Source organism: Salvelinus alpinus, chromosome 10, assembly GCF_045679555.1.
Source record: "Salvelinus alpinus chromosome 10, SLU_Salpinus.1, whole genome shotgun sequence".
In the NCBI taxonomy this organism is placed as follows: domain Eukaryota; kingdom Metazoa; phylum Chordata; class Actinopteri; order Salmoniformes; family Salmonidae; genus Salvelinus; species Salvelinus alpinus.
In genome coordinates this window covers 33,635,185-33,654,987 of record NC_092095.1, presented here as the reverse complement: position 1 = coordinate 33,654,987, position 19,803 = coordinate 33,635,185, and the positions used below count along the sequence as shown (strand labels likewise).

Here is a 19,803-nt window from a genome sequence, read left to right as displayed (position 1 = left end):
TGTTAGCATTTTGGTTAGGGTTAATGTGAAAATAAATTGTCGAAATAGGCGGGGTTTAGGATTTTGCGACAACTAGTGACGACCCAGCCCACGCATTAGATGCGCAGTACATTGCGCATACTCACGAGTTCTTTCACCTGAAGAAGAAACATGGCAGAGTCGGAAGGTGTGAAAACGTCTGCTATTGCCAATAGCAATAGAACACACATTTTACAGAGTAAAAATGGAGTTAACGGGTCAGATAAACCACATAAAAGTGTGGTAGTATTCGACTGTCGTCCGGAAAGAGACGACACAATGGAGAGAGTTCTGGACATAAATGGCTTGGACTTCAACGACTTCCTTCAAGTTGTATCGAAGGTACAGTAGCTAGCTAGCTAACGTTGTTAGTTATCCAGAGATATGTTAGCCAGACAGCTGCCTGCTTGATTTGCAAATTGGCAACAGCTGGCTCTTGACAATTAACGAGTTCCCACGAGTATTGACAATTAACTAGTTGTTCATTCAGATAGCTTGGCTAGGTGGCGGATCATGGGAAGTGTATTGATCCAAAAATATAGGTGTCATTTGCCAATTTAATGTTTTAATAAAATTGTTAATAGCTTGCTAGTATTTGTTATATGCAAGTGTTATAAACAAGTTGTCAATAAAATATCTAAACCATTCACCAAATTATCAAAACGTGTATATCTAACTCTGCAGATATGACAACTATTTTCCATGTGTTCCCTGCCTTAGGAATTTGCCATTCCTTCCAACGAAACGTTTGTCTTGACTACAACGGACAGAAAAGGAATAGATTTTGACAGATATGGTAAGTGACATTCCAGTCAGGGCTACCTGGTGTAGTGCTAGAAAGAAATGCCAAAGTGAAATGCCCATCACCAACTTTTTAATTTATCATTTAAAAAAATAGGCACGTTGCTTGGATCAATCAGTGAAAAATGTTTTTGGTATACTAATAGTCAGGCATTGGGTCACAAATAAACCTTTCATACAAGGGGAATAAGAGGTGAGTGACAATACGTTATGTTGTTGATGTGTCATCTCTTTCAGAGGAACTTCAACAAGGAAACACTCTCCACCTGTTGCAGACCGAGGACCAGATCCTGCCCATGGCAACTAAGGAACACATTGTGTTTCTCCCTCACTATGACACACTGGTCCGGAGTGGCATGTATGAGTACTACGCTAGTGAGGGCCAGAATTCTTTACGTGAGTGCCTCTGAAATAATGTACCTTCTCCAGCCCAAACCAACAATATTACAGTCCTGTTTGTATTCATTAGCCGTGTTCACACTGCACCACACTAAATGAAATGTCTATGCTCAGCACTTGCGACCAATTTTCTACTCTGTGACGCTTTGAAGTTACTGGCCCGGGCTGATTATGTTCCAGAAGAAGCGGTGTTAAAAGGCCTATAGTGTCCTATAGTTAATTAAAGCTTTTCCCCCCCAACAGCGTATGCCTTTGCAGAACTAATCGACAATGCACTGTCAGCTACATCGCACAACACAGGAGTGAGGACCATAGACATCCGATTGGTGAGATACTACTGTCAATTTAAATAAATAAAAATTCCTCTCCCTATTTATTTTTCTAACAGTTGTAAACCTCATATGCGTTATTGTGGTCTTGAATGAAAGTGATGAATAAGTATTGTGATGTTTTCATATAAAGTGTTCTGCACCCCTACAGTATTGATGGAATGGAACACAGAGGTAGTTGATTGTTTCTCATCTCTTTCCCCAGCTGTTTGATGAGTCCTTGGGGAAACATGCAGTGGTTATCATGGACAATGGCTGTGGCATGACCTCCAAGCAGCTTAATAACTGGGCTGTGTACAGGCTCTCCAAATTCAGCAGGGAAAGCGGCACGTTTTCAAGGTTGGTTTAGCAAGAGTAGGGCCAGGAGTTTTTCCACATCACAAGATCTGACCTGTTCAGGTCTCTCGATCAGACATTGCGGTCAGACCCTTCTCCCGAGTGGCGCAGTGGTCTAAGGCACTGCATCTCAGTGCTAGAGGCGTCACGACAGACCCTGGTTCGATCCCGGGCTGTGTCGCAACCGGCCGTGATCGGGAGTCCCCTAGGGCGGCGTACAATTGGCCCAGCGTCGTCTGGGTTAGGGGAGGGTTTGGCCAGGGTAGGCCGTCATTGTAAAATAAGAATTTGTTCTTAACTGACTTGCTTTTTTAAATAAATAAAAAATGACTCCCATTAAATGTATATTAAAATGCACTTTCCAAATAATTAAGTATACACTTGAAATTTGTTTTTGGTGCTTTCCATGTATCTATCGTCAGTCATTATCCTGTTTGTCTCACTAGTGATCACGCAGGGTATGTTCGCCCTGATCCAGTCGCTCGCAGTCTCAACAGTGATATATCATATTTTGGAGTAGGAGGGAAACAAGCAGTGTTCTACATTGGACAGTCAACCAGGGTAAATGTTCCTCTGTGTTATACCATATTCCTCTAATGGACTGTGATGCGCTACTATATGACTTGATATCTCTGTCTTTGTTAAAGATGATCACCAAACCAGCGGGCTCCCCAGATATCCATGAACTCATCATTTCAAAAGAAGAATTTGAGAGGAAGGAGCGGAACAAAGAAGATATTTACAGTGGTTTCATCAGAAACCGGAAGGTAAGGGATTACTCCCAGATCACTCAAAATGTTGATGTGGTCCCCAAAAGGTGTCCTCAATCCATCCATTTTGAGCTGTCAGTATCGGTGGCAAGCTGCTATAACCTTCCCTCAGTGGCCATCCTCTATGTAATGAAAGCCATGTTCAATCCTCCACCCCACAGATGGGTGACTCGTCCCACGTGAGAGACGACGAGGAGCGCTTCCTCCACGGGCTGATTGCTGAGGAGGTGGGAAAGGACAGCTTCACGGCCGTGGTGGTGACGGGAGTCCAGCCTGAACACATCACCTTCCTCAAGCAGGACTTCCACCTGTGGACCAGAGAACTGGCGTGAGTCTGCTCACCCACCTGACTATTCCAATATTATTTAATTAATGAGACATGGTCTAAGGGCGTTCCATAGAGACAGTGTGTGAGAAGTCATGGTCCAATGACTGTACCTGCTAGCAGCATGTGTCCCGCGTCCGAAGCTACATCCCTAATAGTCGGTAGATGGCTCCAATTGGAGAATCGCTGTTTGCGTCGCCGAGCAGTGAACAAGAAACTATTAAAATCCAGTTTTTAGATTCCCCCTCCCCAAATCAACACCAAACATGGATTCTATGTTATGTTCTGTTTTATACCTGTTTGTCTAGTTAATCAGCCTCGCAATATGGGCACCATGCTGCCCCAGACTGGAAGTACAGAAAGTGTGTGCACGCGAAGACAGAAAACAACCCATAGCGATCCATATTAGATGTTGATTTGGTAGCATCTAAAAACTGGACTTAATAGTTCACTGCTCGGCGACGCAGAGGGCGACTCTCCAATCTACCGATTTATGGATGAAGGTTCGGACGCGTGACACATGCTGCTAGCTGATATAGACATTGGACCATGATTTATCTCACACGTTGTCTCAGGTATGAAACACAGACCAGTGTAGACGCAAAGTGAGAACCCAACATAGAATCCATGTTTGGTGTCGTTTTGGGGAGGGGGAATCTAAAAACTGGATTTTAATAGTTTCTTGTTAACTGCTCGGCGACGCAAACAGTGATTCTCCAATTGGAGCCATCTACCGACTATTAGGGATGTAGCTTCGGACGCGGGACACATGCTGCTAGCAGGTACAGTCATTGGACCATGACTTATCTCGCACGCTTTCATTATGGAGTGTCCTTAGACCATGTCTCATTAATTAGAGGTCTAGTATTGGGATACCGCCTGACCTGCACCGTCCCAAATGCCCACCACCACCTTTCAATCCAATTGGTTGTTGTCCTCTTGATTTTACTCTTCGAAAGACATTAACAAATTATCGAAATTACAATCTGCTTTGTTTTCAGCCACTTGTATCACTATTACATTCACGGCCTAAATGGGAATGACATGAAAGCGTCCTACCGAAACTCTGATTGTGTTTCCAACATTGACATTCAGGTAAGATGGTCATTGTATTTAAATAACCATGTAATTATGTTATTTTATGGTAGTACTACAGACAATAGTCATCCAAGAGCATCTATTCAATCTTTGAAGATGTATGTTTTATAACTCTCTAATTTTGTGGTACTATATTGATATTTATCTGCTGTTCAGATCTCTCTGCTGGAGAAGTTCCCCAAGATCCCTCGCATGGTGAACCTCAGAGAGATCGACAACGACATGCAGACGCTCTACATCAACACGGCGGCTGACACATTCGAGTTCAAGGCCTGCACAGATGTTGACGGAATAGTGGAGGGGGTCCTGAGGTACCACCCCTTCCTCTATGACAGGGAGACCTACCCCGAAGACCCCTATGCCATACCAGGTAACCTAGGTTGTGCCCCAAATGGTAACCTATTCCCTACATAGTGCACTAATTTTCACCAGAACACAATGGGTATTGACTGCTATGCATAAGAGGGTTGCTGTCAGATGTTTGGACACATTGGTCACGGTCAAGTTTTTAAATCGTAGTAGGTCACAGTTAAGCTTTTAACGTCTAGTGAAAATCTCATTTTTAAAAGCTCATATTCTATTTGCTCATACCTGAAGAATGTTGTTGACTCGTCCTTTACTAGTTGTGGCCAAAGCATAAATTCGAGAACCCACTCAGTAAAATTACTATCTCAAACTTTAAAAAAAATATATATATAACTTGGAATTTCTTTACATTTTATTTAACTAGGCAAGTCAATTAAGCACAAATTCTTATTTACAATGAGACTACCAAAAGGCAAAATACTCCTACGGGGAAGTGGGCTGGGATTAAAAAGATAAAATATAAATAACATAGAATGACATCATTCTCCAGTGGGGAAAGGAGACTAGAGCAGACACAGGCTCAGGAGGGCGCACAAACTAGGTAGCAAGCCAATCGATCCATAGTTTATTAGGCGTTGTCCTCTTTCCTATACAGCAACTATCTTGCCAGTCACTTTTATTTCAAACTACACAGAACAGAAATACAAACGCAACACTTTCAATGATTTGACTGAGTTACAGTTCATATAAGGAAATCAGTCAATTGAAATAAATTCATTAGGCCCTAATCTATGGATTTCACATCACTGGGAATACAGTTGAAGTCAGAAGTTGACATGCACTTAGGTCGGAGTAATTAAAACTCGTTTTTCAACCACTCCACAAATTTCTTGTTAACAAACTATAGTTTGGCAACTCGGTTAGGACATCTACTTTGTGCATGACACAAGTCATTTTTCCAACAATTGTTTACAGACAAATTATTTCACTATCACAATTCCAGTGGGTCAGAAGTTTACATACACTAAGTTCACTGTGCCTTTAAACAGCTTGGAAAATTCCAGAAAATGATGTCATGGCTTTAGAAGCTTCTGATAAGGCTAATTGACGTCATATGAGTCAATTGGAGGTGTACCTGTGGATGTATTTCAAGGCCTACCTTCAAACTCAGTGCCTCTTTGCTTGACATCATGGGAAAATCAAAAGAAATCAGCCAAGACCTCAAAAGAAATTGTAGACCTCCACAAGTCTGGTTCATCATTGGGAGCAATTTCCAAATACCTGAAGGTACCACGTTCATCAGTACAAACAGTAATACGCAAGTATAAACACCATGGGACCATGCAGCCATCATACTGCTAAGGAAGGAGACGCGTTCTGTCTCCTAGAGATGAATGTACTTCGGTGCGGAAAGTGCAAATCAATCCCAGATCAACAGCAAAGGACCTCGTGAAGATGCTGCGGTAAACCATTACAAAAGTATCTATATCCACAGTAAAACGAGTCCTATATAAACAACCTGAAAGGCCGCTCAGCAAGGAAGAAGCCACTGCTCCAAAACCGCCATTAAAAAAAAACAGACTACGGTTTGCAACTGCACATGGGCACTTTTTTGGAGAAATCCTCTGGTCTGATGAAACAAATAGAACTGTTTGGCCATAATGTCCATCGTTATGTTTGGAGGAAAAAGGGGGATGCTTGCAAGCTGAAGAACACCATCCCAACCATGAAGCACGGGGGTGGCAGCATCATGTTTTGGGGGTGCTTTGCTGCAGGAGGGACTGGTGCACTTCACCAAATAAATGGCATCATGAGAAAGGAAAATTATGTGGATGTATTGAAACAATGTCTCAAGACATCAGTCAGGAATTTAAAGCTTGGTCACAAATGGGTCTTCCAAATGGACAATGACCCCAAGCATACTTCCAAAGTTGTGGCAAAATGGCTTAAGGACTACAAATTCAAGGTATTGGAGTGGCCATCACAAAACCCTGACCTCAATCCTATAGAAAATTTGTGGGCAGAACTGAAAAGGCCTGTGTGCGCAAGGAGGCCTACAAACCTGACTCAGTTACACCAGCTCTGTCAGGAGAAAGGGGCCAAAATTTACCAACTTATTGTGGAAGGCTACACAAAACATTTGACTCAAGTTAAACAATGTAATGGCAATGCGACCAAATACTAATTGAGTGTGCAGTCGTGGCCAAAATGTTTGAGAATGACACAAATATTAACTTTCACAAAGTCCGCTACCTCAGTTTGTATGATGTCAATTTGCATATACTCCAGAATGTTATGAAGAGTGATCAGATGAATTGCAATTAATTGCAAAGTCCCTCTTTGCCATGCAAATGAACTGAATCCCCCAAAAACATTTCCACTGCATTTCAGCCCTGCCACAAAAGGACCAGCTGACGTGTCAGTGACTCTCTCGTTAACACAGGTGTGAGTGTTGATGAGGACAAGGCTGGAGATCTCTCTGTCATGCTGATTGAGTTTGAATAACAGACTGGAAGCTTCAAAAGGAGGGTGGTGCTTGGAATCATTGTTCTTCCTCTGTCATCCCTGGTTACCTGCAAGGAAACACGTGCCGTCATCATTGCTTTGCACAAAAAGGGCTTCACAGGCAAGGATATTGCTGCCAGTAAGATTGCACCTAAATCAACCATTTATCGGATCATCAAGAACTTCAAGGAGAGCGGTTCAATTGTTGTGAAGAAGGCTTCAGGGCTCCCAAGAAAGTCCAGCAAGCGCCAGGACCGTCTCCTAAAGTTGATTCAGCTGCGGGATCGGGGAACCACCAGTACAGAGCTTGCTCCGGAATGGCAGCAGGCAGGTGTGAGTGCATCTGCACGCACAGTGAGGCAAAGGCCTTTGGAGGATGGCCTGGTGTCAAGAAGGGCAGCAAAGAAGCCACTTCTCTCCAGGAAAAACATCAGGGACAGACTGATATTCTGCAAAAGGTACAGGGATTGGACTGCTGAGGACTGGGGTAAAGTCATTTTCTCTGAATCCCTCTTCCGATTGTTTGGGTCATCTGGAAAAAAGCTTGTCCGGAGAAGACGAGGTGTGCACTACCATCAGTCCTGTATCATGCCAACAGTAAAGCATCCTGAGACCATTCATGTGTGGGGTTGCTTCTCAGCCAAGGGAGTGGGCTCACTCACAATTTTGCCTAAGAACACAGCCATGAATAAAGAATGGTACCAACACATCCTGAGAGCAAATTCTCCCAACCATCCAGGAACAGTTTGGTGACGAACAATGCCTTTTCCAGCATGGTGGAGCACCTTGCCATAAGGCAAAAGTGATAACTAAGTGGCTCCGGCAACAAAACATCAATATTTTGGGTCCATGGCCAGGAAACTCCCCAGACCTTAATCCCATTGAGAACTTGTGGTCAATCCTCAAGAGGCGGGTGGACAAACAAAAACCCACATTCTGACAAACTCCAAGCCTTGATTATGCAAGAATGGGCAGCCATCAGTCAGGATGTGGCCCAGAAGTTAATTGACAGCATGCAAGGGCGGATTGCAGAAAAAGAAGGGTCAACACTGCAAATATTGACTCTTTGCATCAACTACATGTGACTGTCAATAAAGACCTTTGACACTTATGAAATGCTTGTAATTATACTTCAGTATTCCATAGTAACATCTGACAAAAATATCTAAAGACACTGAAGCAGCAAACTTTGTGGAAATGTAATATTTGTCATTCTCAAAACCTTTGGCCATGACTATGTAAACTTCTGACCTACTGGGAATGTGATGAAATAAAAGCTGAAATAAATCATTTTCTCTACTATTATTCTGACATTTCACATTTTTTAAATAAAGTGGTGATCCTAACTGACCTAAGACGGGGAATTTTTACTAGGATTAAACGTCAGGAATTGTGAAACTGCGTTTAAATGTATTTGGCTAAGGTGTATGTAAACTTCCGACTTCAACTGTATGCATCTGTTGGTCACAAAAAATAGTAGGGCCGTGGATAAAAAAAACAACTCGGAATCTGGTGTGACCCCCATTTTGCCTCATGCAGCTCTACACATCTCCTTGACATAGACTTGATCAGGCTGATTGTAGCCTGCTGACTATTAGCCCAATCCTCTTCAATGGCTGTGTAAAGTTGCTGATTATTGGCGGGGACTGGAACACGCTGTTGTATACGTCGATCCAGAATATCCCAAACATGCTCAATGGGTGGTGACATGTCTGGTGAGTATGCAGGCCATGGAGTGATTGGGACATTAAAATCAAATTGTATTAGTCACATGCGCTGAATACAACCGGTGTAGACCTTACAGTGAAATGCTTACTTATGACCCCATAACAACAGTGCAGCTAAATATATATATATATATATATATATGGATGTGATAACAAGTAATTAAAGAGCAGCAGTAAAAATATAACAATATGTACAGAGTTAATGTGCAGGGGCACCAGTTAGTTGAGGTAGTATGTACATGTAGGTACATGTAGGAGTTAAAGTGACTATGCATAGATGACAACAAAGAGTGGCAGTGGTGAGGATGGGGCAATGCAAATAGTCTGGGTAGCTGTAGTATTATGGCTTGGGGGTAGAAGCTGTTTAGAAACCTCTTGGACCTAGACTTTGCGTTCCGGTACCTACCATGCGGTAGCAGAGAGAACAGTCCATGACTAGGGTGGCTTGAGTCTTTGACAATTCTTAGGGCCTTCCTCTGACACCGCCAGGTATAGAGGTCCTGGATGTCAGACAGCTTGGCCCCAGTGACGTACTGGGCCGTTCGCACTACCCTCTGTAGTGCCTTGCGGTCGGAGGCCAAGCAGTTGCCATACTAGGCAGTGATGCTCTCAATGGTGAAGCTGTAGAACCATTTGAGGACCCATGCCAAATCTTTTCTGTCTCCTGAGGGGGAATAGGTTTTGTTGTGCCCGCTTCACGACTCTCTTGGTGTGTTTGCACTGTTAATTTGTTGATGTGGACACCAAGCAACTTGAAGCTCTCAACCTGCTCCACTGCAGCCCTGTCGATGAGAATGGGGGCGTGCTTGTTCCTCTTTTTCCTGTAGTCCACAATCATCTCCTTTGTCTTGATCACTTTGAGGGAGAGGTTGTTGTCCTGGCACCACACGGCCAGGTCTCTGACCTCCTCCCTATAGGCGGTCTCGTTATTGTCGGTGATCAGGCCTACCATTGTTGTGTCATCGGCAAATTTAATGATGGTGTTAGTCGTGCCTGGCCGTGTAGTCATGAGTGAACAGGGAGTACTCATGACTGCACGACTCCAACACTATCATTAAATAATCAGCTTCCAGGAATTGTGTACAGATCCTTGCAACATGGGGCTGTGCATTATCATGCTGAAACATGAGGTGATGGCGGAGGATGAATGGCCAGACAATGGGCTTCAAGATCTTGTCATGGTATCTGTGCATTCAAATTGCCAAAGATAAAATGCAATTATGTTCATTGTCCGTTGCTTATGCCTGCCCATACCTAAACCCCACCGCCATCATGTGGCACTCTGTTCATATCGCTTACCTCTGCAAACCGCTTGCCACACGACACCATGCACGCTGCCCGGTACAGTTTTTAAACTGGGATTCATTTGTGAAGAGCACACTTCTCCAGCGTGCATTGGCCATCAAAGGTGAGCATTTTCCCACTGAAGTCTGTTACGACACCGAACTACAGTCAGTTCAAGACCCTGGTGAGGACGACAAGCACGCAGATGAGCTTACCAGAGATGGTTTGTGCAGAATGGGATGGCGTGATTACATGTGGTCTGCAGTTGTGTGCCCATTTGGACGTACTGCCAAATTATCTTATGGTAGAGAAATTTATGTTAAATTCTCTGGCAACAGCTCTGGTGGACATTCCTTCTGTCAGCATGCCGATTGCATGCTCCCTCAACTTTAAACATCTGTAGCATTGTCTTATGTGACAATTGCACATTTTAGTGGTCTTTTATTGTCCCCACACAAGGTGCACCTGTTTAATCAACTTGTTGATATGCCACACCTGTCAGGTTGATGGATTATCATGACAAAGGAGAAATGCTCACTAACAGGGATGTAAGCAAATTTGTGCACAACATTTGAGTGAAATAAGCGTATGGAACATTTCTGATATCTTTTATTTCAGCTCATGAAACATGGAACCAGCACTTTACATGTTGTGTTTTTATTTTTGTTCAGTGTTTGTGGTTTGTAAGAATTGGCCTGTTGGCTGTTTTTAGAAGCAGTAGTGAAGCTAGAATGCTAACCTCAATAGCTAACGTTAACTTAGAAATCAAGCCAAAGCAGATCCTCCATACAACCAACTCGCCATTCCCTTCTATTTTAAATACTGTGGAAACCTAGGTAGCTGTAGTTGACTCCTATATGTAGCAACAGTTGGTTGGCCTGCTTGGCTCCTAGCAATAATTTGTTAGATAGCAGTCTGCATTAGTTGTTGTAGTGCCCTAGTAGTTCCGTCGCGTTAACAAATCCTGAATCGATCCATACTATACAGAAATTAGCCGTTCGATATGTGTATAAAAAAAATGCAAGACTGCTAGGCAGTGTGTGCATCCCTACCCCACCTGGAGTTGGTAGATAATTTGAATATCCAAGTGTATGCGTGTCATTTGACTGAGCTGGCAAATTAGCTTTTTTTTGATGGTATTCGCCCAAACCACTGTTTTCTACTCAGGCCAAGCAGGGGCACAGAGAAGCTGCTTTTTAATAACATCCTTAATTATACTCTTTTGGAAGGACGTGTATTAAATTAATATTGTCATACATTTTAGGTAATTGTCATATCTTTAACACTTGACAGATACTTTAAATCACAGTAGGCCCTGTAAGATAAGTCAAGTGTTCCCATACTAACCATGTGAATTTTTGTTGTAATAAACAGCCAATGTTTACTTATTTGGGACTATGACACTCAATTGAAAATCATTCAAACAATATTTCTGATTTATTTTCTCAACTCAGCATCACATACCTTTAACGTGGGGCAATGACAGTCAATTGCAAATTAGTCTGACGTAATGTATCTTATCTCAACACCACTAATGAGATGGGTGTGCTTGACGCATGTCGCGTCAGAGCTTCTCGAAGTCGGCGGGCGTTGTCGACAATGCACAATTCATCTGTCACATCAACCTGGATCGATATTTGGTTTTAATAGACGAGAGCACTGAATCCAGCTTCACACAGATATAAGCTTGTGACGGGTACCATGAGTTTTATGGTGCTTTCAAGACAAGTCGGAACTCTGAAAAATACGAGGTCAAATCATGACGTCAATGATCTTCAGGTGGGAAAATCTTCGCTCCAGAAAGTGGTCCGAGTTGGATGATCGTTCAAAATAATTGTTCCCAGTTGGAGGTTTTTTTTCTCCTTTTTTTTCTCAGTTGTCTTGAACGCACTGCAGTCAGAGATTTCCGAGTTTACAGATATTTTGAAAGCGCCATTAATGCTCAGAGGTAAACGGCAGGGTATTCCCTTTCAGTCAGGAACCAAAACTCCTACGTAGTGATCCGTAAATGCGTTGTCTGCAACATTTGTCACATGATAACTCATCAGCTGTTAGATTCTACTGATTCTACTGTTCAGATTCCCATATGTCTCTTACATAGGCAAGAAGACACGATTCTCTTTTCTTTACAGTCAACCGATTAAATATATTTTTTAATTTATTTAATGACAACAGTTCCTCTCTCAATGCAAACAATATTTCCAACTCTCCCCCTCAATAACCACCAAGCCTCTGTATGAAATAGAACGTTGTCACGCTCTGATCCCATATCTCCACATGTTTTGTTTTTTTTGTTTGTTTTTTGTGGAATTTATTAGGATCTCCATTAGCTATTGCAAAAGCAGCAGCTACTCAGGTTTGCTGTAGTTTACCATTGAAGTTACCTGCTGCAGTATATCTCCGAGTTCTGTGCGAATCTCTTTTGCTGCCAGTTGCTCTCGGTGTATCATACAATGCGTCGATATGGCAGAGGGAGACACATTCATAATGAGTGCCGATGCCTGACCGCCGTCCCGCCATAGATGGAGCCGTCCCACCAGTCGATCTATTTGTCAAAATAGCCACGCCGCAAACTGAACATCCCCTGTGCCGTTTTTATACTCGGGATTCACTAGACGGAACAGTATTTCTTCGTGAATAGCATCCCCCGAAATGTATTGCAAACAAGTCAATGCATAGGCATCTCGGCCCTCACAGCTAATGTCCATTTGGAGAGCATAAACTGGGGAGTTTGAGTCGTAAAGTCAGTTTCCTCTTGATTGCTAGCAATAACACTGTCAAAGCATGAATTATTTGTATCTGACAAAGGTATTGATGTGAGTGCCTCTGCCTCTCCACACAGTTTTAACCATATAAATTGTAAGAACAATGGTGCAACTCTAATAAAATAACAAATGTATAATGCGCTTTCTCCCGCATTGGATAGTGGTAGCTGTCACAACAGTGTGCTGTTGACTTGGTGCCTTTTCCTAGACCATGTTGCTACGTGCATAATAGCAAAGTTAACCAGAATATTGGTGTTGAGAACAATGCGACGGAGGCAACAGGGAGTTAGGAGACGAGAAAACAGCCCTTGGCTTAAGTTTCCTCGCCCCTCACTTTTCTAACTTAATTAGGTCTATAATCAGTAGCCTTACTGTTAAATGTGCCTGGCTTTATAAATGATCCATATACAGTACCAGTCAAAAGTTTGGACACCTACTTATTCCAGGGTTTATCTTTATTTTACTATTTTCTACTTTTTTGAATAAAAGTGTAGATTTCAAAACTATGAAATAACACATGGAATTATGTAGTCAGAGGAGTGGGGGGCCCCGGTGCACAACTGAGCAGGAGGACAAGTACAGTAGTGTTTAGTTTGAGAAACAGACGCCTCACAAGTCCTCAACTGGTAGCTTCATTAAATAGTACCCGCAAAACACCAGTCTCAACGTCTACAGTGAAGCGGTGACTCCGGGATGCTGGCCTTCTAGGCAGAGTTACAAAGAAAAGTCCCTATCTCGGACAGGCCAATAAAAATAACCAATTAAGATGGGGGGGGGGGAGAACAGACACTGGACAGAGGAATCCTGCCTAGAAGGCCAACAACCCAGTGTCGCTTCTTCACTGTTGACTTTGAGACTGGTGTTTTGCGGGTACTATTTAATGAAGCTGCCAGTTGAGGACTTGTGAGGCGTCTGTTTCTCAAACTAGACACTCTAATGTACTTGTCCTCTTGCTCAGTTGTGCACCGGGGCCTCCCACTCCTCTTTCTATTCTGGTTAGAGCCAGTTTGCGCTGTTCTGTGAAGGGAGTAGTGCAACGCTTTGTACGAGATCTTCAGTTTCTTGGCAATTGGAATAGCCTTCATTTCTCAGAACAAGAATAGACTGAGTTTCAGAAGAAAGGTCTTTGTTTGTGGCCATTTTGAGCCTGTAATCGAACTAACAAATGCTGATACTCCAGATACTCAATTCGTCTAAAGGAGGCCAGTTTTATTGCTTCTTTAATCAGGACAACAGTTTTCAGCTGTGCTAACATAATTGAAAAAGGGTTTTCTAATGATCAATTATCCTTTTATGATAAACCTGGATTAGCTAACACAACGTGCCATTGGAACACAGGAGTGATGATTGCTGATAATGGGCCTCTGTACATTGTTAAGGCTGCAAAGGTTCAACTGAGATAGGAACAATAGCACACCTGAACTTGGTTAAAATAATTGTTTTATTCAAAAGTTAACTTCTACTTGCTACGCATCCCGGATCCGGGAGCACCCCCCACAGTAAAAAAGCTGACTAGCATAGCCTAGCATAGCGTCACAAGTAAATACTAGCATCTAAATATCATTAAATCACAAGTCCAAGACACCAGATGAAAGATACAGATCTTGTGAATCCAGCCATCGTTTCTGATTTTTTAAATGTTTTACAGGGAAGACACTATGTAAATCTATTAGCTAACCACGATAGCAAAAGACACAACTTTTCCACCATTTTTTTTCCTGCATGGGTAGCTATCACAATTTCAACCAAATAAAGAGATATATATATATATATATAGCCACTAACCAAGAAACAACTTCATAAGATGACAGTCTGATAACATATTTATTGTATAGCATATGTTTTTTTAGAAAAATGTGCATATTTCAGGTATAAATCACAGTTCTACATTGCAGCTGCAATCTGAAATAGTGCCGAAGCTGCCAGAATAATTACAGAGACCAACGTCAAATACCTAAATACTCATCTTAAAACATTTCTGAAAAATACACAGCGTACAGCAAATGAAAGCCCAACATCTTGTGAATCCAGCCAATATGTCAGATTTTTTAAGTGTTTTACAGCGAAAACACAATATAGCATTATATTAGCGTACCACAATAGCCAGAAACACAACCGCATTTACCAGCAGCAAAGGTTAGCGATCGTAACAATCCAGCAAAAGATATATAATTGGACTAACCTTGATATACTTCATCAGATGACAGTCCTGTAACATCATATTACACAATGCATATAGGTTTTGTTCGAAAATGTGCATATTTAGCAGCACAAATCGTGCTTATACAATGTGATCAGTGGCAACAGGTCATGCATTCTGGCCGGCGCCATCTTGGAAAGGCACCTAATCTAATCAATAAATAATCGTAAACTTGACAAAAAAATACAGGTTGGACAGCAAATGAAAGATGCATTAGTTATTAATGCAACCGCTGAGTTAGATTTTTAAAATTAACGTTACTAGACATAGTGTGCGTTACAGCCAGACTAGTGCCGCAATAATGGCGGACAAATGCGTTTACATTTTTCCACAAATACGGAATAACATCATAAATAGCTCTTACTTTTGGACGAGCTTCCATCAGAATCTTGGGCAAGTGGTCCTTTGTCCAAAAGAATCGTTGCTTGGTTGTAAAACGTCGTCTTCAACTTCGGAATTAGCAGCTAACAATAGCTATGTGGCCACAACATGCCCAAATGTTCAAAACGCAATACTAAGGAAATTCCGAAAATGGCAATATACTCGCATAAACTGATATAACTCGGTTTAAAATAACTTCGTTATGATGTTTCTAACACCTATATCGAATTAAATTACAGACGGATATATCTAAGGTCGATAACTGAGCGTTTCAAAATGCCATCCTGAGGTCTTGCTTTGCGCAATGACGAACGTCGAAAAGAGAGCTCCCTTCGTTCCTTGGCCTTTTATAAGCTCTGAGAACTACGTAGAAACTCCATTCCACTTCTCATTGGTTACTGACATCCAGGGGAAGGCGGGTGCAGTTCGTCGACCCATAGGATACATACAGAGCTTTAAACTGATCTGAGAACAGAGCCTCGTTTTCAGACCTTCGCAGTTCCTGTCATGGATTTCGCTGCAGAAAGAGTTCTGGTTCACCCACAGACATAATTCAAACGGTTTTAGAAACTAGAGATTGTTTTCTATCCAATAGTAATAATAATATGCATATTGTACGAGCAAGAATTGAGTATGAGGCAGTTTAATTTGGAGACGATATTTTCCAAAGTGGAAACAGCACCCCCTATATTGAGAAAAGGTTAATAAATGGCAAATGCAATTTTCGTATATACGGGTTCACTGCACCACCCCGCAGGGTGGAACAAGGAACTGACTTGTTCCTGACAAAGATATTATAATATACTCATGACAGAGATAGTTCCCGCTTCCGAGCCGGCCTGTCAGAGTAGAGACTGGGCGTGGTTTAGACTCACCCAGCCTATCGTTGGTGTTGGCGCTTAAGCTAGTCCTAGCCCCTTAGCGCATGTGATGTCCCGACGCTGTTGCTGTGTAGATTACGCTCCCTCACCCCAAAGACTGAGGTCAGACAGCTCTGCAACATTGTCTGAGCTATTTACACCTGTATACAAAGCCCACTGTTCTCGCTCAAGGCTAACCACAGCTTCCCAGCACACTTATCTGGGGCTAACTGTTACTTCCAGCACACACACACATTTCACACTTTTGTTCATATCTTACGGCCTTGTACATTGTTGCATACACACACATATTTCAGGCTGTGGCCCCATGGTTAGGCTATGAGAACTGTTACTCCTGAGAACAAAGACAGGCCTACATGAGTCAGTAGCTTAAACTTTAATTAATGTAAAATCCTTCTAGTTTATAGTTATTTTAGCACGCTAAGCCTAGCAAAACCCCACAACACCTATGTAGATATTCCATAAAAAATCTGCCATTTCCAGCTATAATAGTCATTTACAACATTAACAATGTCTGCACTGTATTTCTGATCAATTTTATTTTAATGGACATAAATTGGCTTTTCTTTAAAAAACAAGGACATTTCTAAGTGACCCCAAACGTGTGTTTGTGTAAAAATTCAATTGGTCGAAAGAACAGATGACTCTGGGTCAACGAATATACTTTTTAGTCAGGGACCTGTTTTTCTTCTGCTCTGGAATTAGAACATTCTTCCGTGACCCAATTTTCATATCAGGTGACCCCTAGTTTGATAACCGCTGATAGAAGTGTCATAACGTACTGAAATATTATGGCATCTGAAATTAACATTTTCTTGTATGATCTCATCTTTGAGTTAAGCAAAAGTCTGATTGCATTCTGTTCCCTCTATAATATTCACCAGCTACGGAAGAGGATGATGACAGTATCGTCCTGAACCAGGCCAGGGGGAAGAGGCCCATATTTGAGTGTTTTTGGAATGGACGTCTCATCCCATACACCACTGTATCCGAGTAAAGACTTTCAAAATGCTCTTTTAATAATATTTTTTTCTTCAGTAATGTATACTTTAACAAAAAAAAGGGTAATGTTTGAATTCTGTGTTCGTCCGTCGTGTTTTAGGTTTGACTGGTGCGCATGGCCCAAGAAGACAGGGACAGTGCCTGCAGAGTGTTACAGCAGGTTCTCAGGGGTCCTGTTCACCAATGACAGGTTCCAGGTCAGCACCAACAAACTCACTTTCATGGACCTGGAGCTGCAGCTAAAGAATAAGGAGACCTTATTCACCCGCATCGTCAATGGCCAGGTAGCTTCCTTGTGTCTGTTTATGTTCTATCATTAGCAAACCTCAGTCCTCTTGGATGGAAGAAAAGATTATAGCATATAGCAAAGCCTCAGAGCTAGAAATCTAACACCCATATTAGACAAATATGATAACAGTATTACTGAATTACCACTATGATGTAGAACATTTAGTATTAAAAAAAATCGCTGTGTTACTGATGCATGTCATTTCCCCTCCCAGGAACAAAGGGTTAAAATCCAGAAGGAGTTTCACCAGTGGCTGAAGACCTGCCACGAGAAGTGGGACAAGCAAGTGAAGTTCAGAGGCTTCAAGAGTACCATCACACGAACAGACGTGACCACAAAGAAGATGCAATCTCCTTGGGCTACCTTCTCCTCCATCGAGTGGGACGGTAGAACGTACAAAGCTGGCCAATACGTGAGTATCCTCTTCCTAAGACGGTAGAGCCTGGTTCAATCTCAATTTGTCTTTCCGCGATTCCTCGCATTCTCTCTCCTTGGCTCCTTCACCACCACCACCACATTAGAGGAGGAAGTTCAAGGTCCCTCCCCTCAACCTTCTCCAATGCGTTCTGAGAAGGAGGCGAGGAGAGACGATGTAAGGAATCGAGGAAAGATTGAGACAGGGCAACAGAACTGTTTGGTTGCTGTGTTTTGAAGTGTTAATTAGTTGTCTTGTTTAAGCATCTTTAAATTCAGTCAGATAATTAAGTAGCTCATAATGTGTCGATCTCTAAACTCTGTTTTCTCTGCCTTTCCTTCTAGGTGAAGTCTCAGAAAACACAGCCCATCTTCTTTGGCTCTGTTATTCAGTTCCTACTATACGGCGATCACGAGGGAGATGTCTACGCCACAGGAGGGCAGGTGCAGGTGGCCATGGTAAGACATCGTGGAGAGTGATAGTAGTGACACTTTGTTCTGCACACTCTTATCCTAAGGAACTTAACATATGCAATTGCATGATTTTGGCTGCAAAATCATCTGGTTTTGTATCGGTTCCCGTAGGAACCAAAGGCGCTGTACGATGACATCAAGACAATACCCATCTCCAAAATCGACAGGGTGATTACCAATGCAGCTATCAAGAAGAGCATTGATGACGAACTAGCCAAGTGAGGGAACCATTTTGGATTTTATTCCCAACGTACATGGATGTGGTTCATGGGTTTTATGATGTAACATTGTCCCGTTTTTGCCCCAGACTCCCAGACAAGCTAAAAGTGACCTGGCCAGAGGGCAATCCCTGGACCCAGAACGATGTCCGGCCAGCAGGCACTCCACTAGGTACAGAGACGGACGCCCTGCACCTCACACAGTTGCTCCGTGCTATCTGCCAAGTGTTTTTGATACTGTATCCTAAGTATGCACATCTTTGTGAGTGACTGATCTTCCTTTCATTCCTTGCAGGACCTCTCCATGTGGAAATTCTCAACAAGAAAGGAGAGTCAATATCCAGGATACCATCTGCCATGCAAAACGCAACACGGAAAACACTTTCAATCGAACTAAAAATTGTTTGGCATTGTGAGTTGATCTGAATCGTAAGAATGATTGCTGCTGTTACAATTGAAGTCGGAAGTTTACATACAGCTTAGCCAAATACATTTAATCCTAGTAAAAATCCACTATCTTAGGTCAGTTAGGATCACCAATTTATTTTAAGAATGTGAAATGTCAGAATAATAGTAAAGAGAATTATTTATTTCATATTTTTATTTCTTTCATCACATTCCCAGTGGGTCAGATGTTTACATACACTCAATTAGTATTTGGTAGCATTGCCTATAAATGTTTAACATGTTGTCAAATGTTTCGGGTAGCCTTCCACAAGCTTCCCACATTAATTTGGGTGAAGTTTGGCCCCTTCCCCCTGACAGAGCTGGTGTAACTGAGTCAGGTTTGTAGGCCTCCTTGCTCGCATACGCTTTTTCAGTTCTGCCCACAAATTTTCTATAGGATTTGATCAGGGCTTTGTGATGGCCACAACTTTGGAAGTATGCTTGGGGTCATTGTCCATTTGGAAGACCCATTTGCGACCAAGCTTTTAAATTCCTGACTGATGTTGCTTCAATATATCCACATAATTTTCCTGCCTGGTGAAGTGCACCAGTTACTCCTGCAGCAAAGCACCCCCACAACATGATGCTGCCACCCCCGTGCTTCACGGTTGGGATGGTGTTCTTCGGCTTGCAAGCCTACCTCCTTTGTCCTCAACATAACGATGGTCATTATGGCCAAACAGTTATATTTTTGTTTCATCAGACCAGAGGACATTTCTCCAAAAAGTACGATCTTTGTCCCCATGTGCAGTTGCAAACCGTAGTCTGGCTTTTTATGGCGGTTTTGGAGCAGTGGCTTCTTCCTTGCTGAGCGGCCTTTCAGGTTATGTCAAT

The 19,803-nt window shown here is 42.4% G+C and overlaps 1 protein-coding gene across 1 annotated transcript in view; it reads left to right on the top strand.

The window, feature by feature from the left end:
• Nucleotides 1–106: 106 nt before the first annotated feature.
• smchd1 (structural maintenance of chromosomes flexible hinge domain containing 1) overlaps nucleotides 107–19,803 on the top strand; it is a 46,175-nt gene continuing 26,478 nt past the window's right edge. Inside the window, exons 1-17 of the mRNA XM_071328983.1 lie at nucleotides 107–360; nucleotides 739–814; nucleotides 1,057–1,215; nucleotides 1,462–1,544; nucleotides 1,753–1,886; nucleotides 2,330–2,444; nucleotides 2,531–2,650; nucleotides 2,815–2,981; nucleotides 3,980–4,073; nucleotides 4,233–4,446; nucleotides 17,010–17,118; nucleotides 17,228–17,411; nucleotides 17,631–17,828; nucleotides 18,176–18,289; nucleotides 18,416–18,522; nucleotides 18,612–18,694; nucleotides 18,818–18,934. Of these exons, the coding sequence (XP_071185084.1) occupies nucleotides 151–360; nucleotides 739–814; nucleotides 1,057–1,215; nucleotides 1,462–1,544; nucleotides 1,753–1,886; nucleotides 2,330–2,444; nucleotides 2,531–2,650; nucleotides 2,815–2,981; nucleotides 3,980–4,073; nucleotides 4,233–4,446; nucleotides 17,010–17,118; nucleotides 17,228–17,411; nucleotides 17,631–17,828; nucleotides 18,176–18,289; nucleotides 18,416–18,522; nucleotides 18,612–18,694; nucleotides 18,818–18,934 (2,284 nt within the window). The 5' untranslated portion in view covers nucleotides 107–150. The remainder of the gene's footprint in view (nucleotides 361–738; nucleotides 815–1,056; nucleotides 1,216–1,461; nucleotides 1,545–1,752; nucleotides 1,887–2,329; nucleotides 2,445–2,530; nucleotides 2,651–2,814; nucleotides 2,982–3,979; nucleotides 4,074–4,232; nucleotides 4,447–17,009; nucleotides 17,119–17,227; nucleotides 17,412–17,630; nucleotides 17,829–18,175; nucleotides 18,290–18,415; nucleotides 18,523–18,611; nucleotides 18,695–18,817; nucleotides 18,935–19,803) is intronic.